The 18,837-nt window shown below is 39.2% G+C and overlaps 1 protein-coding gene across 1 annotated transcript in view; it reads left to right on the top strand.

Moving 5' to 3' along the window:
- The window catches only part of Antxr2 (ANTXR cell adhesion molecule 2), a 135,966-nt gene that overhangs the window by 24,211 nt on the left and 92,918 nt on the right, over positions 1-18,837 (top strand). Inside the window, exon 8 of the mRNA XM_021163097.3 lies at positions 18,463-18,523. Coding sequence (XP_021018756.1) covers positions 18,463-18,523 — 61 coding nt within the window. The remainder of the gene's footprint in view (positions 1-18,462; positions 18,524-18,837) is intronic.

Here is an 18,837-nt window from a genome sequence, read left to right as displayed (position 1 = left end):
AAACAGAGTAGGCAGAAGTTTGCTTAACAGAACAGACGAGAGATAAACAGAGAGGAGTTCAACTGACCTTGAGAAAGAGAGTCCAAGTGGGGATGTCCCTTAGAAAATTGTAGGGCAAGTCAAATGTTAAGGTTGGAAATTTTTAAAATTGAGTCATTCCATCCTCTTTGAATACTTCTCCTACCACATTGACCACAAACATATGATTCTTATGTTTTAACTTTAGATTACTTAAAAAAAATCATAGTCATTAAAATTGTTTTTGGTGTCTTGAGGAAATGATTGCAAGATTTATATTGGAGAATGAAATTTTATTTGAACTACTAAAATTCAGACTGTCGTGTGAGTACACCTCATAGTTCAAGGTCAATGATTCATTATGCAATGCCGTGGAAGAAAAGATAAAAATAAAACAAACCCACAGATTGAAACTCACAGCATAGAAAGAGCAAAAATAAAAATGCTTCGTGGACACTCCCTTGATTTTAATTTTCAAAGTAGGATCATGGATGTTTTGCTACTTAGAATGATTTGTACACGTTTTGTTTTTTAATAAGAGTAACTTGGAAAAGATTAAGCAGAGAGAGATGAATCCAGTATGAAGCTAGCTTCATAGAATAACTGTGTTCTAAAACACAAGTACAACTGTGATTAACGAGAATTCATTTGGAAAAAGACCTAATGTGAAGGGAATGATCCTGGCCAGGATATTCAAATAACAGTGCAAAGATGCTTTCGAAGAGAATATATACAGTTTAGAATTAAAATGTCACTTTATTCATAGTGTTAGGAATATAAAGATTGGCATTTGGAGCTAAACTTTTCTTAGTAATGTCCATTGTTTATTGTTTGTTTGAAAAAAATCTGAGTGTGCACAAAACTATGTTATAATGGAAGGAGGGGGTCCTACCAACTCCTTTCTCTTCTGGCAAAGGGAGAAGCTAGAGGCTAATAACTGTCCTGGCAAGACGTCCACCACAGGGACTGTGGTAAGCACCTTACCTGGGGAAACCTATATTTGTACAATCACAGTTGATGAAAAGCTCAAAGCTTGAGCAACTGTAAAGATTTAGTCTTAGGAAAGGAGAAACCAAACTGACAAGATTTATTCAAAACTGGAAATCAAATTTCAGGATGCTGGTCAGCAAGGCCCTTGGAAAGTACCTGGTATTGACAGCATTAAAATCCCAGGTCCTGGATCAGAACACCGTCCTGTTTAATTGAGGCATGATATTATGTCGGCATTATTTAGGTCACCAATTCACCTTTGTCCTCATGGCCTGAGGTTTAGGTTAAAAGGGAGCCCAGTGATCCGTAAATTCACTAGGGATATTTGCAAGAGGAGACAATTTCTCCAGTAGAAAGGAGGCATTATCCATACAAAAGAAAGATGAAAAATGTTCTGGGTGAGCAATAAATCAGTAAACAGGATAGGCCTCTGTAATATTTGGACACATTTAAATAGTTCAAAGATACTCTAAACGAGACAATGCGTTTATCCTAAGTTCTCTTTAGCTAACGAGGAAAATGAAAAAACTAAAGTGTTCACTTTATTAAACACTCTTGTACTTTGACATTTTAAAAAAAGATTTCTTTATTTATTTTATGTGTGAGTGCACTGAAGCTGTCTTCAGACACACCAGAAGAGGGCATCAGGTCCCATTACAGATGGTTGTGAGTCACTATGTGGTTGCTGGGAATTGAACTCAGGACCTCTGGAAGAACAGTCAGAGCTCTTAACCACTGAGCCTTCTCTCTAGCCCTTGTACTTTGACATTTAATCTGCACATTTAATATACTCTTTAAGAAAAACGTTGGTTGGAATTTCGTCTTTTAGACAATTAAACCCACACTGAACATCTAATTAATTTCAGCTTTATGATAGTCTGACAGGAAACTAAAATCATGGCATTAGGAAATCCAAACAGAATTGAGCAATGCTCTGTTTGTTAATATTAACGGGTAAGTTCTAACTAGTTTTTTGTTGTCTTTTGTGTTGTGTGTATGCCTGTTTGTGAGTATGCTTGTGTGTGTGTGTATTAGAGTAGGCATGTGCCTGTAGAAGTCAGAAGACCACATGAGTGTTGGGTTTGACTCGTGGTCAGCGAGCTCCAGGGATCCACCTGTCTCTGCCTTCCATCTTACCATCTTTTCATTAAAAACACATGCCACCATAGCAACTGGCTTTTTATATGGGCTCTGGGGACAACCTCGGGTTCTTAATCTTGCAAAGCCCTCTCCTCAGGCCCCAGGTCCATTTGTTTTTGAGAGCAGATTAAATTGAGTAGAAAGTCAGGGCACATTCTTGTAATTCTACCACTTGGGCGATGGTCTATAATACTCAGGAGTTCAAGGCCATTCTCAGCTTCATCGCCCAGCTTGGGCTACAGGAGACCCTACTTCAAAACAAACAAACAAACAAACAAACAACAAATGAACAAATAAGCAACAAACATAGCAACAAAAAAAAACAATACTCCTCCCCAGAAAACTATGCAAATAGGATTTAATATCCTTTTTCTATTTTCATATATCCTCTTCAAAAGATAGTAAACTAAATTTATGAGTTTTTAAATGTTGCTACCTTTTTTTTCTTTGTCTTTGCTTTATTATTTTGCATTTGGGCTCATGACTCCTGAGTACTACTGAGTAGAAATCTGAATCCACACGAATACATTTTCACTATGTATGACTTAACATGACTTGAAAATTCCCGGTAACACAGTGCTGCACTCTGTGCTAGCTCATTATATGGCAGCTTGGAACAAACTGGAGTCATCCGGGAAGAGCTAACCTTGATTGGCAAGATGCCTCCATCAGACTGACCTATGGGGAACCTGTGGGGCATTTTGGTCTCTGCATGTTGTAACCTTAGGGACTTTCTGCATTAATGATTAATTTTTATGTCTTTTCCTGAGGAAAAAAATTAAGTCTGAGTCATTTTAGGAAAATAAAATTAACTTTATCTGGCCACTATTTAGAAGTCGTCCTTATGCTCTGGGGATCATTAAACACAGATAAGCACAGAGCTAGATGAAGCCATTACTCCAGGAATCTGCTTGGGGTGTGTGCCCCTGAGCAAACTCAAGAGGTTTAATTGATGCAGGGTAAACAGAGACAATCTACAAACTCGAATAGGTTACAGATGGAAGGTCTTCGTTAATGATAGGCTTACAGCTCTCTGAAATGTAGTTTAAGGAGAGAGGATTGTACAGGTACACCCCTGGAGGAATAAAACTCAGTAAATAAGATAGATTGAGTAAATAAACCTTTCCTACTTCATAGCATAGATGACGAAACATATAATAAAGGGACTAGGTATATGTATTTGCTATTTATAAAAAGACCGGTTCAGACATTTTCTGTTTGTCTGGAGTGCTTTAAAACTACAAATGCTGGCAGCCTAAAAGCAGGGTGTCATATAATAAGTGTGTTGGCTTGTGGAGAAATTCTTTAGATTCTTTAAATCAGAGTTATAGGGCTAGTAAAAGGAAAGTCTGTTCTGTTTGTATTTTCTAATTGTAACTGAACTTGTAACCCTGGACACGTAATGAAAAAATCAAACACGTAGCCTGTACCACTTGGATAATCATTAGTCTGTGTTTGTTATGGTTGCTAAGTCAGTCAGAGCCACAGAAGAGGCCTGATTGCTAGCCAGTTAGAACTGCTCAATTCCCCTGACCATCCACATCTGACTCCCTCCCTCCCCTTGCTGACTCCTTATTTCCTCTGTCTGCAGTCCTGTCAGCAAGGACCCTAAGACTCTAGGTGAGAAAACCCCTCCCACCCATCCCCACCCCCTCACTACCTCCTACAGCTGTTCTTAGTACAACAATGGAAAGCCAGCTAGGAAACACTGTATTTATTTGTCTTTTTTCCCCATGTTTTAATAAGAATTATTATTTTTTCTTCTTTTATTAGATATTTTCTTTATTTACATTTCAAATGTTATTCCCTTTCTTAGTTTCCCCTCCAAAACTTCGCTATCAGCCTCCCCACTCCCCCTTCTCCCCAACCCACCCACTCCCATTTCCTGACCCTGGCATTCCCCAATACTGGGGCATAGAACCTTCACAGGACCAAGAGCCTCTCCTCCCATTGATGACCGAGCAGGCCATCTTCTGCTACATATGCAGCTAGAGCCACGAGTCCCTCCATGGGTGTTCTTTGATTGGTGGTTTAATTCCAGGGAGCTCTGGGGGGTACTGGTTAGTTCACATTGTTGTTCCACCTATGGGACTACAAATCCCTTCAGCTCCTTGGGTAATTTCTCTAGCTCCTTCATTGGGGACCCCAAATCACAAAAGAACACACATGATATGCACTCTCTGATAAGTGGATATTAGCCCAGAAGCTCAGAATACCCAAGATACAATTTGCAAAACACATGAAACTCAAGAAGAAGGAAGACCAAAGTGTGGACACTTCAATCCTTCTTAGAAGGGGGAACAAAATACCCATGGAAAGAGTTGCGAGACTAAAGTAATGACCATCCAGAGACTGCCCCACCTGGGGATCCATCCCTTAAACAACCACCAAACCCAGACACTATTGCAGATGCCAACAAGAGCTAGCTGATGGGAGACTGATATAGCTGTCTCCTGAGTGCCTGGCAAATACAGAAGTGGATGCTCACAGTCATCCATTGGATGGGGCACAGGGTTCATTTGTCTTATAGCCAGAATGCCACTGCTTTCTATTGAGAAAGTCCCTGAACTATACACCCAGCTTTGTATTTGCTTTGGGTCAAATTTATTTAATATTAATCAAGCAAGTGATATTTATAACAAATTGCTCCATACACTTTTTACATTAGCTCTTAGTTCAAACATATGGTAATCCTGTTCATTTAAAATTATTTGGTACATTTTTATGGAATACTCTATTTAGAAATAAGAAAAATATAGTGACTTTTAAATCTGCTTTGACTTATATTGGTTTTTGAGAGGTCATGATATCTTTTTATTTTTTTCCAAACTGGATATTTGATATTCAAATCATAATGAGCTGAGCTATTTCTTACCTTGCTATCATAAGTTTTGAAAACACCATTGGTTGTAAGTAATAATTTGACTTCATGCCCCCTATGAATTTATTCCATGTGAAATGTTTATCTTGGGCATATCATATATCCTTTCAGTAAACAACCCTATGTTGTCCTAAATGCCAGAAAAAAAAAACCCATTAACTACATCATATAGTTTTCAGTTCATAATATGGATTTTACTTTATGTGTCTCCTACTGGATACTACAATATGCCTCTAATATGTAGCCTTATTCAGGAAGTTATATGACCTTATTCAAAATATGCAAAGCTCCATATACACAATACATATTTTGAATATGTCATAAGATCTATTTTTTTCTCTGAAAGTGACTGTTCCTTGGCAACAGTGCCATCATGTTTGGTTATTTTGGGTTATTTATCAGTGGCTATAAAGACCCGAGTGTCAAATGGAATACAAGATAATGTACTCATTGTGGGCAGCAGAATTCCTGGAATGGCTGGACTCTGACTCAGGCCTGGTTCCTAGTTTTCGGTTCTGTGCCAGCTCTGCTTGCAGAGAGCATGTCTGCCCCTTAGTAGCTAGTGAAGAACCCAGCCTGTATGGAAAGTCTGCAACCTGATGGCGCATGAGACAGAGGAGGCTTAATCCTAATTAATTTAGAACATGCTTGTCCTATTCTAGACAATACTTCATTCAAATTGGGCTGCTGAGAAGGGGCAATGGTGGCATCTACTTTTATGTCCTGCCAAATGTCCACCTCCCCAAGGAGGCCAGGGGGTTTCCACAGCTGCCTCACCACACTGCATCTAGTCTTGCCACCAACCCGGAGCAGAGTAAACAGCCTTACCCGATTCTTCCCTTTGACCTCCTCAAACAGACAAGTTCCATAAAATTAATATTTGCAATTTCACGAGTTATTCATAGCATTCCAACCTTTGAATTGTATGAGTAATGTATTAATTCTTTATGAAACTAGTTAGAATCAACAGAAAATCAGCAATTATTATTTGTAAGAGACATTGTAACCACTCCACCAGCAATTTCCACCTGTTTATATATAGATCTATCTATCTATCTATCTATCTATCTATCTATCTATCTATCTATCTGGTTTCTTGAGACAGGGCTTATCTGTGTAGCCCTGGACCAGCTATTCTGGACCAGGCTGACTTAGTTCTCAGAGATCTGCCTGCCTCTGCCTCCCAAGTACTTGGATCAAAGGCATACACCACACAGACTTGCAAATGTCTCTCTAGAATGTAGACTTAGAGTCCTTCATGTATACACACAAGAGTGGTATGGCGAGGCAGAAATCCGCCCTCAGTAGGGCCACAAGCCTCTCTGGTCAGAAAAGCGCCGGGGTAGCTAGGGCGCAGGGTCAGCTGACACTCGCCAGCTACCCACAACACCCGCCACAGGATCTTAAGACTTCTGGTGAGTGGAACACAGCTTCTGCTCCAATCCAATTGCGCGTGGGACCTGAGACTGCATTAGTTAGGGAAGCAGAAAACCCAGCCTGAGTAGGACCACAGGCCTCTTCCGGCCTGACCAGCACCAGGGTAGCTAGAGCGCAGGGTCGGCTGACACCCGCAAGCTACCCAGTACCCCCGCCACAGGATTTTGAGACTGCTGGTGAGTGGAACACAGCTTCTGCTCCAATCTTTAAACAGTGACAACGACAACAACTAACCCCAGAGATTACCAGATGGCGAAAGGTAAACGTAATAATCTTACTAACAGAAACCAAGACCACTCACCATCATCAGAACCCAGCACTCCCACTTTGCCCAGTCCAGGGCACCCCAACACACCGGAAAAGCTAGACACGGATCTAAAAGCATATCTCATGATGATGGTAGAAGACTTCAAGAAGGACTTTAATAACACACTTAAAGAAATAAAAAGGAACACTGGTAAACAGGTAGAAGACAGTAAAGAGGAAGCACAAAAATCCCTTAAAGAATTGCAGGAGAACACTGCTAAAGAGTTACAAATCCTTAAAGAAAAACAGGATAACATAATCAAACAGGTAGAAGTCCTTACAGAAAAACAGGAAAACACATCCAAACAGATGATGGAAGTGAACAAAACCATACTAGACCTAAAAAGTGAAGTAGACACAATAAAGAAAACCCAAATGAGGCAACACTGGAGATAGAAACCCTAGGAAAGAAATCTGGAACCATAGATACGAGCATCAGCAACAGAATACAAGAGATGGAAGAGAGAATCTCAGGTGCAGAAGATTCCATAGAGAACATCCTCACAACAATCAAGGAAAATGGAAAATGCAAAAAGATCCTAACTCAAAACATCCAAGAAATACAGGACACAATGAGAAGACCAAACCTACGGATAATAGGAGTGGATGATAATGAAGATTTTCAACTCAAAGGACCAGCAAACATCTTCAACAAAATTATAGAAGAAAACTTCCCAAATCTAAAGAAAGAGATACCCATGAACATACAAGAAGCCTACAGAACTCCAAATAGACTGGACCAGAAAAGAAATACCTCCCGACACATAATAATCAGAATAACAAATGCTCTAAATAATGACAGAATACTAAAAGCAGTAAGAGAAAAAGGCCAAGTAACATATAAAGGCAAGCCTATCAGAATTACACCAGATTTCTCACCAGAGACTATGAAAGCCAGAAGATCCTGGACGGATGTTATACAGACACTAAAAGAACACAAACTCCAGCCCAGGCTACTATACCCAGCCAAACTCTCAATTAACATAGATGGAGAAACCAAAGTATTCCACGACAAAACCAAATTCACACATTATCTCTCCACGAATCCAGCCCTTCAAAGGATAATAACAGAAAAAAACCAATACAAGGACAGGAACCATGCCCTAGAAACAACAAGAAGGTAATCACTCAACAAACCTAAAAGAAGACAGCCACAAGAACAGAATGCCAACTTTAACAACAAAAATAACAGGAAACAACAATTACTTTTCCTTAATATCTCTTAATATCAATGGACTCAACTCCCCGATAAAAAGACATAGACTAACAAACTGGCTACACAAACAAGACCCAACATTTTGCTGCTTACAGGAAACTCATCTCAGAGAAAAAGATAGACACTACCTCAGAATGAAAGGCTGGAAAACAATTTTCCAAACAAATGGTATGAAGAAACAAGCTGGAGTAGCCATTCTAATATCTGATAAGATTGACTTCCAACCCAAAGTCATTAAAAAAGACAGGGAGGGACACTTCATACTCATCAAAGGTAAAATCCTCCAAGAGGAACTATCAATCCTGAATATTTATGCTCCAAATACAAAGGCAGCCACATTCATTAAAGAAACTTTAGTAAATCTCAAAGCACACATTGCACCTCATACAATAATAGTGGGAGACTTCAACACACCACTTTCACCAATGGACAGATCGTGGAAACAGAAACTAAACAGGGACACAGTGAAACTTACAGAAATTATGAATCAAATGGATCTGGCAGATATCTACAGAACATTCTATCCTAAAACAAAAGGATACACCTTCTTTTCAGCACCTCATGGTACCTTCTCCAAAATTGACCACATAATTGGTCACAAAACAGGCCTCAACAGATACAAAAATATTGAAATTGTCTCATGCATCCTATCAGATCACCATGGACTAAGGCTGATCTTCAATAACAAAATAAATAATAGAAAGCCAACCTTCACGTGGAAACTGAACAACACTCTTCTCAATGATACCTTGGTTAAGGAAGGAATAAAGAAAGAAATTAAGGACTTTTTAGAGTTCAATGAAAATGAAGCCACAACATACCCAAACTTATGGGATGCAATGAAAGCATTTCTAAGAGGAAAACTCATAGCTCTGAGTGCCTCCAAAAGGAAACTAGAGAGAGCACACATTAGCAGCTTCACAACATACCTAAAAGCACTAGAACAAAAGGAAGCAAATTCACCCAAGAGGAGTAGACGGCAGGAAATAATCAAACTCAGGGGCGAAATCAACCAAGTGGAAACAAGAAAAACTATTCAAAGAATCAACCAATCAAGGAGCTGGTTCTTTGAGAAAATCAACAAGATAGATAAACCCTTAGCCAGACTCACTAGAGGGCACAGGGAAAGCATCCTAATTAACAAAATCAGAAATGAAAAAGGAGACATAACAACAGATCCTGAAGACATCCAAAACACCATCAGATCCTTCTACCAAAGGCTATACTCAACAAAACTGGAGAACCTGGATGAAATGGAGAAGTTCCTAGACAGATACCAGGTACCAAAGTTGAATCAAGATCAGGTTAATGATCTAAACAGCCCTATATCCCCCAAAGAAATAGAAGCAGTCATTAATAGTCTCCCAACTAAAAAAAGCCCAGGACCAGATGGGTTTAGTGCAGAGTTCTATCAGACCTTCAAAGAAGATCTAATCCCAGTTCTTCACAAACTATTCCACAAAATAGAAACAGAAGGTAATCTACCCAACTCATTCTATGAAGCCACAATTACTCTGATACCTAAACCACAAAAAGACCCAACAAAGATAGAAAACTTCAGACCAATATCCCTTATGAATATTGATGCAAAAATCCTCAATAAAGTTCTTGCTAACCGAATCCAAGAACACATAAAAACAATCATCCATCCTGACCAAGTAGGTTTCATCCCAGGGATGCAGGGATGGTTCAATATATGGATATCCATCAACGTAATCCAGTATATGAACAAACTCAAAGACAAAAACCACATGGTCATCTCGTTAGATGCGGGAAAAGCATATGACAAGATCCAACAGCCATTCATGATAAAAGTCTTGGAAAGATCAGGAATTCAAGGCCCATACCTAAACATGATAAAAGCAATCTACAGCAAACCAGTAGCCAACATCAAAGGAAATGGTGAGAAGCTTGAAGCAATCCCACTAAAATCAGGGACTAGACAAGGCTGTCCACTTTCTCCATACCTATTCAACATTGTACTTGAAGTCCTAGCCAGAGCAATTCGACAACAAAAGGAGATCAAAGGGATACAAATTGGAAAAGATGAATTCAAAATATCACTTTTTGTAGATGATATGATAGTATATATAAGTGACCCTAAAAATTCCACCAGAGAACTCCTAAGCCTGATAAACAGCTTCGGTGAAGTAGCTGGATATAAAATTAACTCAAACAAATCAATGGCCTTTCTCTACACAAAGAATAAACAGGCTGAGAAAGAAATTAGGGAAACAACACCCTTCTCAATAGTTACAAATAATATAAAATATCTTGGCGTGACTCTAACTAAGGAAGTGAACCATCTGTATAATAAAAACTTCAAGTCTCTGAAGAAAGAAATTCTAGAAGATCTCAGAAGATGGAAAGATCTCCCATGCTCATGAATTGGCAGGATCAACATTGTAAAAATGGCTATCTTGCCAAATGCAATCTACAGATTCAATGCAATCCCCATCAAAATTCCAAATCAATTCTTCAACGAATTAGAAAGTGCAATCTGCAAATTCATCTGGAATAACAAAAAACCTAGGATAACAAAAACTCTTCTCAAGGATAAAAGAACCTCTGGTGGAATCATCATGCCGGACCTAAAGCTCTACTACAGAGCAATTGTGATAAAAACTGCATGGTACTGGTATAGTGACAGACAAATAGACCAATGGAATAGAATTGAAGACCCAGAAATGAACCCACACACCTACGGTCACTTGATCTTCGACAAGGGAGCTAAAAACATCCAGTGGAAGAAAGACAGCATTTTCAACAAATGGTGCTGGCACAACTGGTTGTTAACATGTAGAAGAATGCTATTCGATCCATTCCTATCTCCTTGTTCTAAGGTCAAGTCTAAGTGGATCAAGGAACTTCACATAAAACCAGAGACACTGAAACTTATAGAGGAGAAAGTGGGGAAAAGCCTTGAAGATATGGGCACAGGGGAAAAATTCTTGAATAGAACAGTGATGGCTTGTGCTGTAAGATCGAGAATTGACAAGTGGGACCTCATGAAACTGCAAAGCTTCTGCAAGGCTAATGACACCATCAATAAGACAAAAAAACCACCAACAGATTGGGAAAGGATCTTCACCTATCCTAAATCAGATAAGGGGCTAATATCCAATATATATAAAGAACTCAAGAAGGTGGACACCAGAAAGTCAAATAACCCCATTAAAAAATGGGGTTCAGAACTGAACAAAGAATTCTCACCTGAGGAATACTGAATGGCAGAGAAGCACCTGAAAAAATGTTCAACATCCTTAATCATTAGGGAAATGCAAATCAAAACAACCCTGAGATTCCACCTCACACCAGTCAGAATGGCTAAGATCAAAAATTCAGGTGACAGCAGATGCTGGCGAGGATGTGGAGAAAGAGGAACACTCCTCCATTGTTGGTGGGATTGCAAGCTTGTACAACCACTCTGGAAATCAGTCTGGCGGTTCCTCAGAAAATTGGACATAGTACTACCGGAGGATCCAGCAATCCCTATCCTGGGCATATATCCAGAAGATGTCCCAACCGGTAAAAAGGACACATGCTCCACTATGTTCATAGCAGCCCTATTTATAATAGCCAGAAGCTGGAAATTACCCAGATGTCCCTCAACAGAGGAATGGATACAGAAATTATGGTACATTTACACAATGGAGTACTACTCAGCTATTAAAAAGAATGAATTTATGAAATTCCTAGCCAAATGGATGGACCTGGAGGGCATCATCTTGAGTGAGGTAACGCAATCACAAAAGAACTCACACAATATGTATTCACTGATAAGTGGATATTAGCCCAAAACTTAGGATACCCAAGATATAAGATACAATTTACTAAACGCATGAAACTCAAGAAGAATGAAGACCAAAGTGTGGACACTGTGCCCCTTCTTAGAATTGGGAACAAAACACCCAGGGAAGGAGTTACAGAGAGAAAGTTCGTAGCTGTGATGAAAGGATGGACCATTTAGAGACTGCCGTATCCAGGGATCCTTCCCATAATCAGCTTCTAAATGCTGACACCATTGCATACACTAGCAAGATTTTGCTGAAAGGACCCAAATATAGCTGTCTCTTGTGAGACGATGCCGGGGTGTAGCAAACACAGGAGTGGATGTTCACAGTCAGCTATTGGATGTATCACAGGGCTCCCAATGGAGAAGCTAGAGAAAGTACCCAAGGAGCTAAAGGGATCTGCAACCTTATTGTCGGAACAACATGATATAATAACCAGAACCCCGGAGCTCTTGTCTCTAGCTGCATATGTATCGAAAGATGGCCTAGTCGGCCATCATCGGAAAGAGAGGCCCATTGGACTTGCAAACTTTATATGCCCCAATATAGGGGAATGCCAGGGCCAAAAGAATGGGAATGGGTGGGTAGGGAAGTGGGGGGCGCTATGGGGGACTTTTGGGATAGCATTGGAAATGTAACTGAGGAAAATATGTAATAAAAATATTAAAAATTAAAAAAAAATAAGTAAAAAAAAAGAGTGGTATGGCTGTGTCATGTTCTATGTTTAGTTTGTTTTCTTAAGAAAGCATTTAAACATGTTTATGTGTGAGTCTGTATATGCACTTATGTATGCATGTGTGCACATATGTATATATTTGCACATGCATACGTGTGGTATCTATGACATAGAGTACAAAGAAACTGGGCTCTATACAGTGAGAAACTATACAGCAGCAGCAGTGACAGCAGCAGAGCAGATGCACTTGACAGCAAGAGTGAAAGAACAGCCAGGCAGCAGGCATTGGTTCTTTCCTTTCCTCCTCACTATTCTGTGTTTCCCCGTGTGCTTGATGACAGCCATTCTAACTGGAGTGACATGGAAGCTAAACTGCTTTTAATTTGTGCTTCCCTGATGACTAAGGCTGTTGAGTACTTTTCACATTTTTTGGCCACTCCTATCTTCCTATGGAGGACTGTTTATTCTGTCCAGGAGCCCATTCATTCATTGAATGAGTTGATTTTATTGGTGCTTGATTTTTAAATTCTTTATATAGACTGGATATTAAACCCATGTGAGCTGTGTAGTTTATGAAGATCTTTCTCATTCTCTGCTTTCCTGGGCTGTGCTGAAGCTTTTCAATTTTTTAGAATCCTATTTGCCAGCTCTTGGAGTTCTGTTCTATGCTGTTAGATTAATTTTTTCAGAGAGACCTTGCCTGTGCCTACATCTTTAAGGTTCTTTATTGGTGTTTCCTCTAGCAGTTTCAAGGATTCAGGTATTAAAGTCGATGATTAATTTTGAATTTATGTTTATACAGTGTGAGAGATATGGACTGAACCTCATTCCCATATAGGAATGAATAATAAGGTAGATGTTTGGTTTTTCTATCACCATTTATTGAAGAGTATCATTTTCCAAAATACATATTTAATATCTTTGTCAAAAATTCGATGGCTACATCCAGCTCTGTAGAATTCCTGTACTATTCTGGCCTTTTTGCATATTTGTCTTATTTTTTAATGGCATTAGAGTATTGATTTAGTTCCTGTGACACTGTAGTCTGTAGGAGTGTTGACATAGGGTGTTGTGGTTTTGTGTCTGTGGCACTGTAGTATGTAGGAGTGTTGACATAGAGTGTTGTGATTTAGTTCCTGTGGCACTGTAGTCTGTAGGAATGTTCACATAGAGTGTTGTGATTCTGCCACTATTTCTTTGTCCATTAAGCATTGTTCTGGAGAGTCAGGGATTTTGTACTTCCATAAGAATTTTGGAATTAATTTTTCTAGTTCTACAAAGAATTTTATTGGGATTTTGATGGGGTTTGTATTTAATCTGCAGATTGCCTTTGGCTGGATGGCAGTCTTCACAGTGTCTTCTTTCTCTTGAACATGGGAGCCCTGGGCCGTGTCCTCTTCAGTTTCTTTTATAGCTGTCTTAACATTTTTAACATAGAGGTCTTCACCTCTTTTGTTAGGTTTATTTCCAATATTTCGCTTTCCTTGACGCTATTGTGAATGTTATATTTTCCTTGTTTCATCCTTGGGAATGTTTTTATTGGCATATAGAAAGGTTGCTGAGTAGATGATGTTCAGTGGCTACCGTGAGACTCTTCTGAAAGTGTTTATTTTTTTTTATTTTTTTTTTTTTGGAAAGGGAAGGGTTTATTCTGCTTACACTTCTTTCTACAGCACAGTTCATCAAAGGAAGTCAGGATAAAAACTCACACAGGGTAGGAAACTGGAGGCAAGAGCTGAAAGTGTTTATAATAAATAAGCATGTTCTGTTAAAGTCACTAGGCTCCTTATAACTACAGGATCATGTCATCTGCAAATAGGGATACCTCATGTTTTTCCTTTCCTGTTTGTATTCCATTTAATGTCTTTCTCTTACAGCTTTGGTTGAGTTAAAACTGAAGAGTACTATATTGAACGAGAACAGTGAGAATAGACACTCTTGTCTCATTTCTTATTTTAGAGAAAATGTTTCCTGCTTTTTCCCCATTTAGTATTATATTGTCTATAAAATTATTGTACATAATCTTTAGTATATGTGAGTCTATTTTTTTAATTCCTGCTTTTAAGGGCATTTATCAGGAAGGGAGATGAAGTTTGTCAAAGGCCTTTTTACATCTATTGAGGCATTGATGTGTTTTTTGTCTTTTAAGTCTCTCTGTGTTGCATTACTTGATTGAACTAATCTTGTATTCCTTACCTGGGGTAAGACTGGCTTGGTCATAATGCATTTGTGATTTTTTTGATAAGTTTTTAAAAACAGAATTTACTTTTATTTCATGTATATGAAATATGTGCCTGCATGCATGTATGTGTAACATGTGCATATCTGGTGCCTGCAGGGGCCAGAAGAAGACCTCCTCTTCCCTGGAAGTGGTGTTACAGATGCTTGTGGTCTAACATGCAGGTGCTGGTAAACTGCATTTTTTCCTAAAACAGAAAGTGCTCTAACAGCCACGGAGAATCTCTGCAGCTTCATATGTGCAATTCTGGATATATTCACAAGAGTGTGATTGTAAGAACTTTGTTAATGTTCACCAGAGAAATTGGTCTACAGACCTCCCTGTTTGTCTGTCTGTCTGTCCATCTGTCCATCTGTCTTTATTCTCTGTGTGTATATGTACCTGTGTGTGTGTGTGTGTGTGTGTGTGTGTGTGTATGTGTGTGTGTGTGTGTGTGCATCCATGCATGTGTGTGCATGAGTGTTTTATGTTTTAATCTAGTTGGTATCAGAGCATTACTGGCTTTGGAGAATGACTTTGGCCCTTTGCTTTCTCTGTCTCTTTCTCTTTGTGGAACATTTTTTTAGGAGTGTTCTTGGTGTCTTCAATCAGTAGTTGCAGAATTCTGCTGTGTTGAAGGAGTCATGATGCTTTGCCTTTTCATATTTATGGTGTCTGTGTGCTGTGATTGCGTGTATGGCTTCTGGTTGTATTGGGAGATATTCCTGTTGAGTATCATACTTTGGGGGTCTCAAGGTTTTATTTGCACAGTTTCCCTCCTTTGCATAACAGTGCCAGGGCTGCTCACGGTTAGCTTTGCAGTCTGCTCTGTGTAGACTCTCTCACCCTTCTGGATGCTACAGTCCATACTGTTCCCTAAGGTAGCTAATGTTTTTCTCTTGGTGTCTCCCAAATCCCCAGGGAGTGTGAAAGGCTACACACTGAGCTCTGAACAAGTAGGAGGCTCTCCTGAATATTTTATCCTTCTCCCGCCTCCCGGGATGCAGCTGTAGTGTTAGTGGAGCATGGGAGAGATTTAGGATTTAGGTTCTACAGCAATGCCTAACAGGTAATTAGTTCCAGTGGTGGGTTGTTCTCATTGAGCTTCTAATCTCCAAGTGACCCAAATTCAGAGTATTCATAATTAATTAGACCTGCTCCAGGAAACTAAGAGGGGAAGCTACCTACCTCACTTCCATACTCCACTTCCTGAGTCTAGCTTTCCTGCTGCGTTCTGTTTTTGGCTTTGGGGCTTCTACTGTTTTGGGCTTTGGGGCTTCTACTTCTACCTCCAGCTGTTTACAACTGCATTAAAAGCTGTACTTACCCTGGGATGGTTGCAGACTAAATTCCAACTCCCTGCCCTGTGACAGTTCCCCAACCTCAGCCCCTAAGGATAGTTTAGTTTCAAAGTAGCTTCTTTCTGAAGATGGTGTTGGGTCCAGCACCTTCCCTCTGAACCACACAAAGTGCAAGAGTATTCTTCTGTACCACTGCGGACCCATCTGCCCCAGGAATCGCTGTTTCATTAAAACCATCTTGATTTTAGGCCTAGACATTTTTTCAGGCCTATCCTAAATGTAGGAATCCAAGTCCCTTTTCACCAGAGCCATAAGCCTCCTGCTTTGGATAAGTTTTCTGACTTTCCTCCCTCTGTCCCTGTCAGGCATCCCTGTGAGCGCAGGGTGTTAGGCTGGGCATCTTCTCCAAGCGATATCCTATCCACAGTCTTGTAACGCCCCTGTTTTCTTGTTTTCTTTCCCTAAAAGATCTCCATTTTGACATCTTGAGCTTCTCATTGGTCACTTCTTGTATAGAAGATTTATTTTTTTAAAAAATGAACTATTGTGCTTTAATGTAATTACAGTTTAAAGTATTGCACGTAAACTACATTCCAACATTAAAGTATTCAGTGTCTAGTTATTGCCATCTTAATATAGAATATGGTAAATTCTAGATGAGGAAAACAAATTTACAAGTCATTTTTATTTCTAAATCTGTATTAACTCTCTCTTCAGTCTTGTCTACCCACCTCTTCTCTGACTATTTTTTTCATTTGGAAGTGATTTTGATAAACTTTCTTTTAAATTATATCATCCCGCATTTGTAAAATTCATAATTTATAGAAGGGCTAGGTGCTTTTTCTTAAAAAACTGTCTTGACTTATCTGTGTCCCGATGTGATTATTGGTTTGTTGACTAGAGAGACCTTTTAAATGTTATTTCTAGTTTATTTTTTCAACCTAAACAGTTATTGGTTACATTGTATGTACAGAACAGGCTGTTCATCATGGGGTAGTTCTGCTCTGTAAGCTGATTGATTTTTTTTCCAAAAAGTATCTTCTCATGGATGAAGCAAGTTCCGTTCTCAACACAAGGCTCGAGTTCTGGAGAAGGGAGGCCATGTTCAGCAAATTCACCTGGCTTATGTCACACACTGGTGCCAACTTTATGACTCCCTATTTTTTTTTTTAAGAAAACTTTCCTTTATTAGCCTAAGCTATATCAATCAGGCCCTTTTTTATTAGTTGGAATATTTTCGGTTTAGTCTTAGCCCACACAAGTTTTCTCCTTTAGAGTCTGTTACACAAATTCTGTGAAAATATTTAAAGGTGTTATTGACCAGAGATTCCATCCCTCCAGGGAGAGTATGTTGGATTTTACCATTGGTCCCCAGTGTTGTTATCCAAGAATTTTGGTGGCTTTTTTTTTTTTTTCAAATATCAAATCTTATGCGGTTTGTAGTGAAGACTCAATCATACATGAAAAATTGTATTCATTTGGAAAAAACTTTCAAAGGTTCAAACGATGTCTCTTATTCAGAGGCTCGTTCAGCATGGATAGGTCCGTGATTTCACAGGTGGTTTTAGACGCTGAGTGTCTGAATTTCCTCTGTAATTCAATAGCACAGGAAAGGTTTGCAATTTTTTTTTTGCTGCGGGATTTCCGTCCTGTCTGGTTACAAGCAGGGGATGTGACCACCTCTGCACTTCATCTGTCTTCAAGTTCTATCAGGAGCGGAACGCTGATCACAGACCATCTGGACTTTGTCTGACTTTGATAATGCAGTGCAGAGGAGTTTCTAAAAATAGAGGCAGAACTCTGGTGACTATCAGGCGCAGCTTACTTCATTGTTCCTCACTCGTAGCCCTGTGCCTCGTGCGGTGGTTTCTGTGTCTCAGAGCGCTTTAAGTGGAGCGGTTCTGAGTCAGTGCGTTGTACATGCTTGAGTGCAGACTGTGTTTGAGAATAATTGTTTGGTTTTCACAAGGGATCTGCGTTCTGCAAGTGTGATGTTTGATACATGCAAGGGAGTTGTGTCCCCTGGGAGCTAAGCCTGGGAAATGGACTAGGAACACGTTGTCAAAGAAAGAAGCTGTTATGGGTTGGTAATCTTTGAACTTCAAAACAGAAAACATAAAGAACAGCAGGATTGAGCAGGCAGTTTGATTTGCTGTCTTGTTGTTTTGGCTGGACTGGGAAGGATAGCATTGGTATTGATATGAGGAAATTGTAGTTAATCTGTTCAGATTTTGAGGCCGTGCTCAGTTTTCCTGTGTTCATCTGGGTTTACTCTGATAAAATAGGGGATTTACCATGTACAGTGTTAGACCCTGAGACAACACAGTGCCTACACAGAGTTTTGTAGCTCTATGTGTTGTGGTGATTTGACTTTTCTCTGACATCTTTTGATATAGGCAGTGGACCTCGACTTTGTTAATAATCATGGGACTCACATGCTACAATTAGTCTTATAGCTTATTCTTTTTTTTTTTATCCTTTTCAGATATTAGCTCAATCATGTACTGAAATCCTGGAATTGAGTCCTTCAAGTGTCTGTGTAGGGGGTAAGTGTTTAGAGTTTAAAAATACCATGTAAGACATTATTTTTCTTTCCCCCCTAGCTGAAAGATATGATTTGAAACTCATGTTGGAAGGAGAATAGCAAAATTAACTTTTTTGGCATCTTTTTTTGTGTAAGAATTTTTAAATAATTCCTTGAAATATTTCTATTTTAAATTCAAATTTTTAAGATTCAAATGTTATTTTAAATAATGAGCATATTGTGTGACAGGCTTTTAGAATGTTCTGTATATTCAGTTCATGTTTAAGACCTTTTCTATGGCAAATAAAATAAAATATAGACTCCTTTATCTGATTG

Source organism: Mus caroli, unplaced genomic scaffold (assembly GCF_978045245.1).
Source record: "Mus caroli unplaced genomic scaffold, Mus_caroli_1 scaffold_4, whole genome shotgun sequence".
Classification (NCBI taxonomy): Eukaryota; Metazoa; Chordata; class Mammalia; order Rodentia; family Muridae; genus Mus; species Mus caroli.
This window is presented reverse-complemented; position numbering and strand designations above follow the sequence as displayed.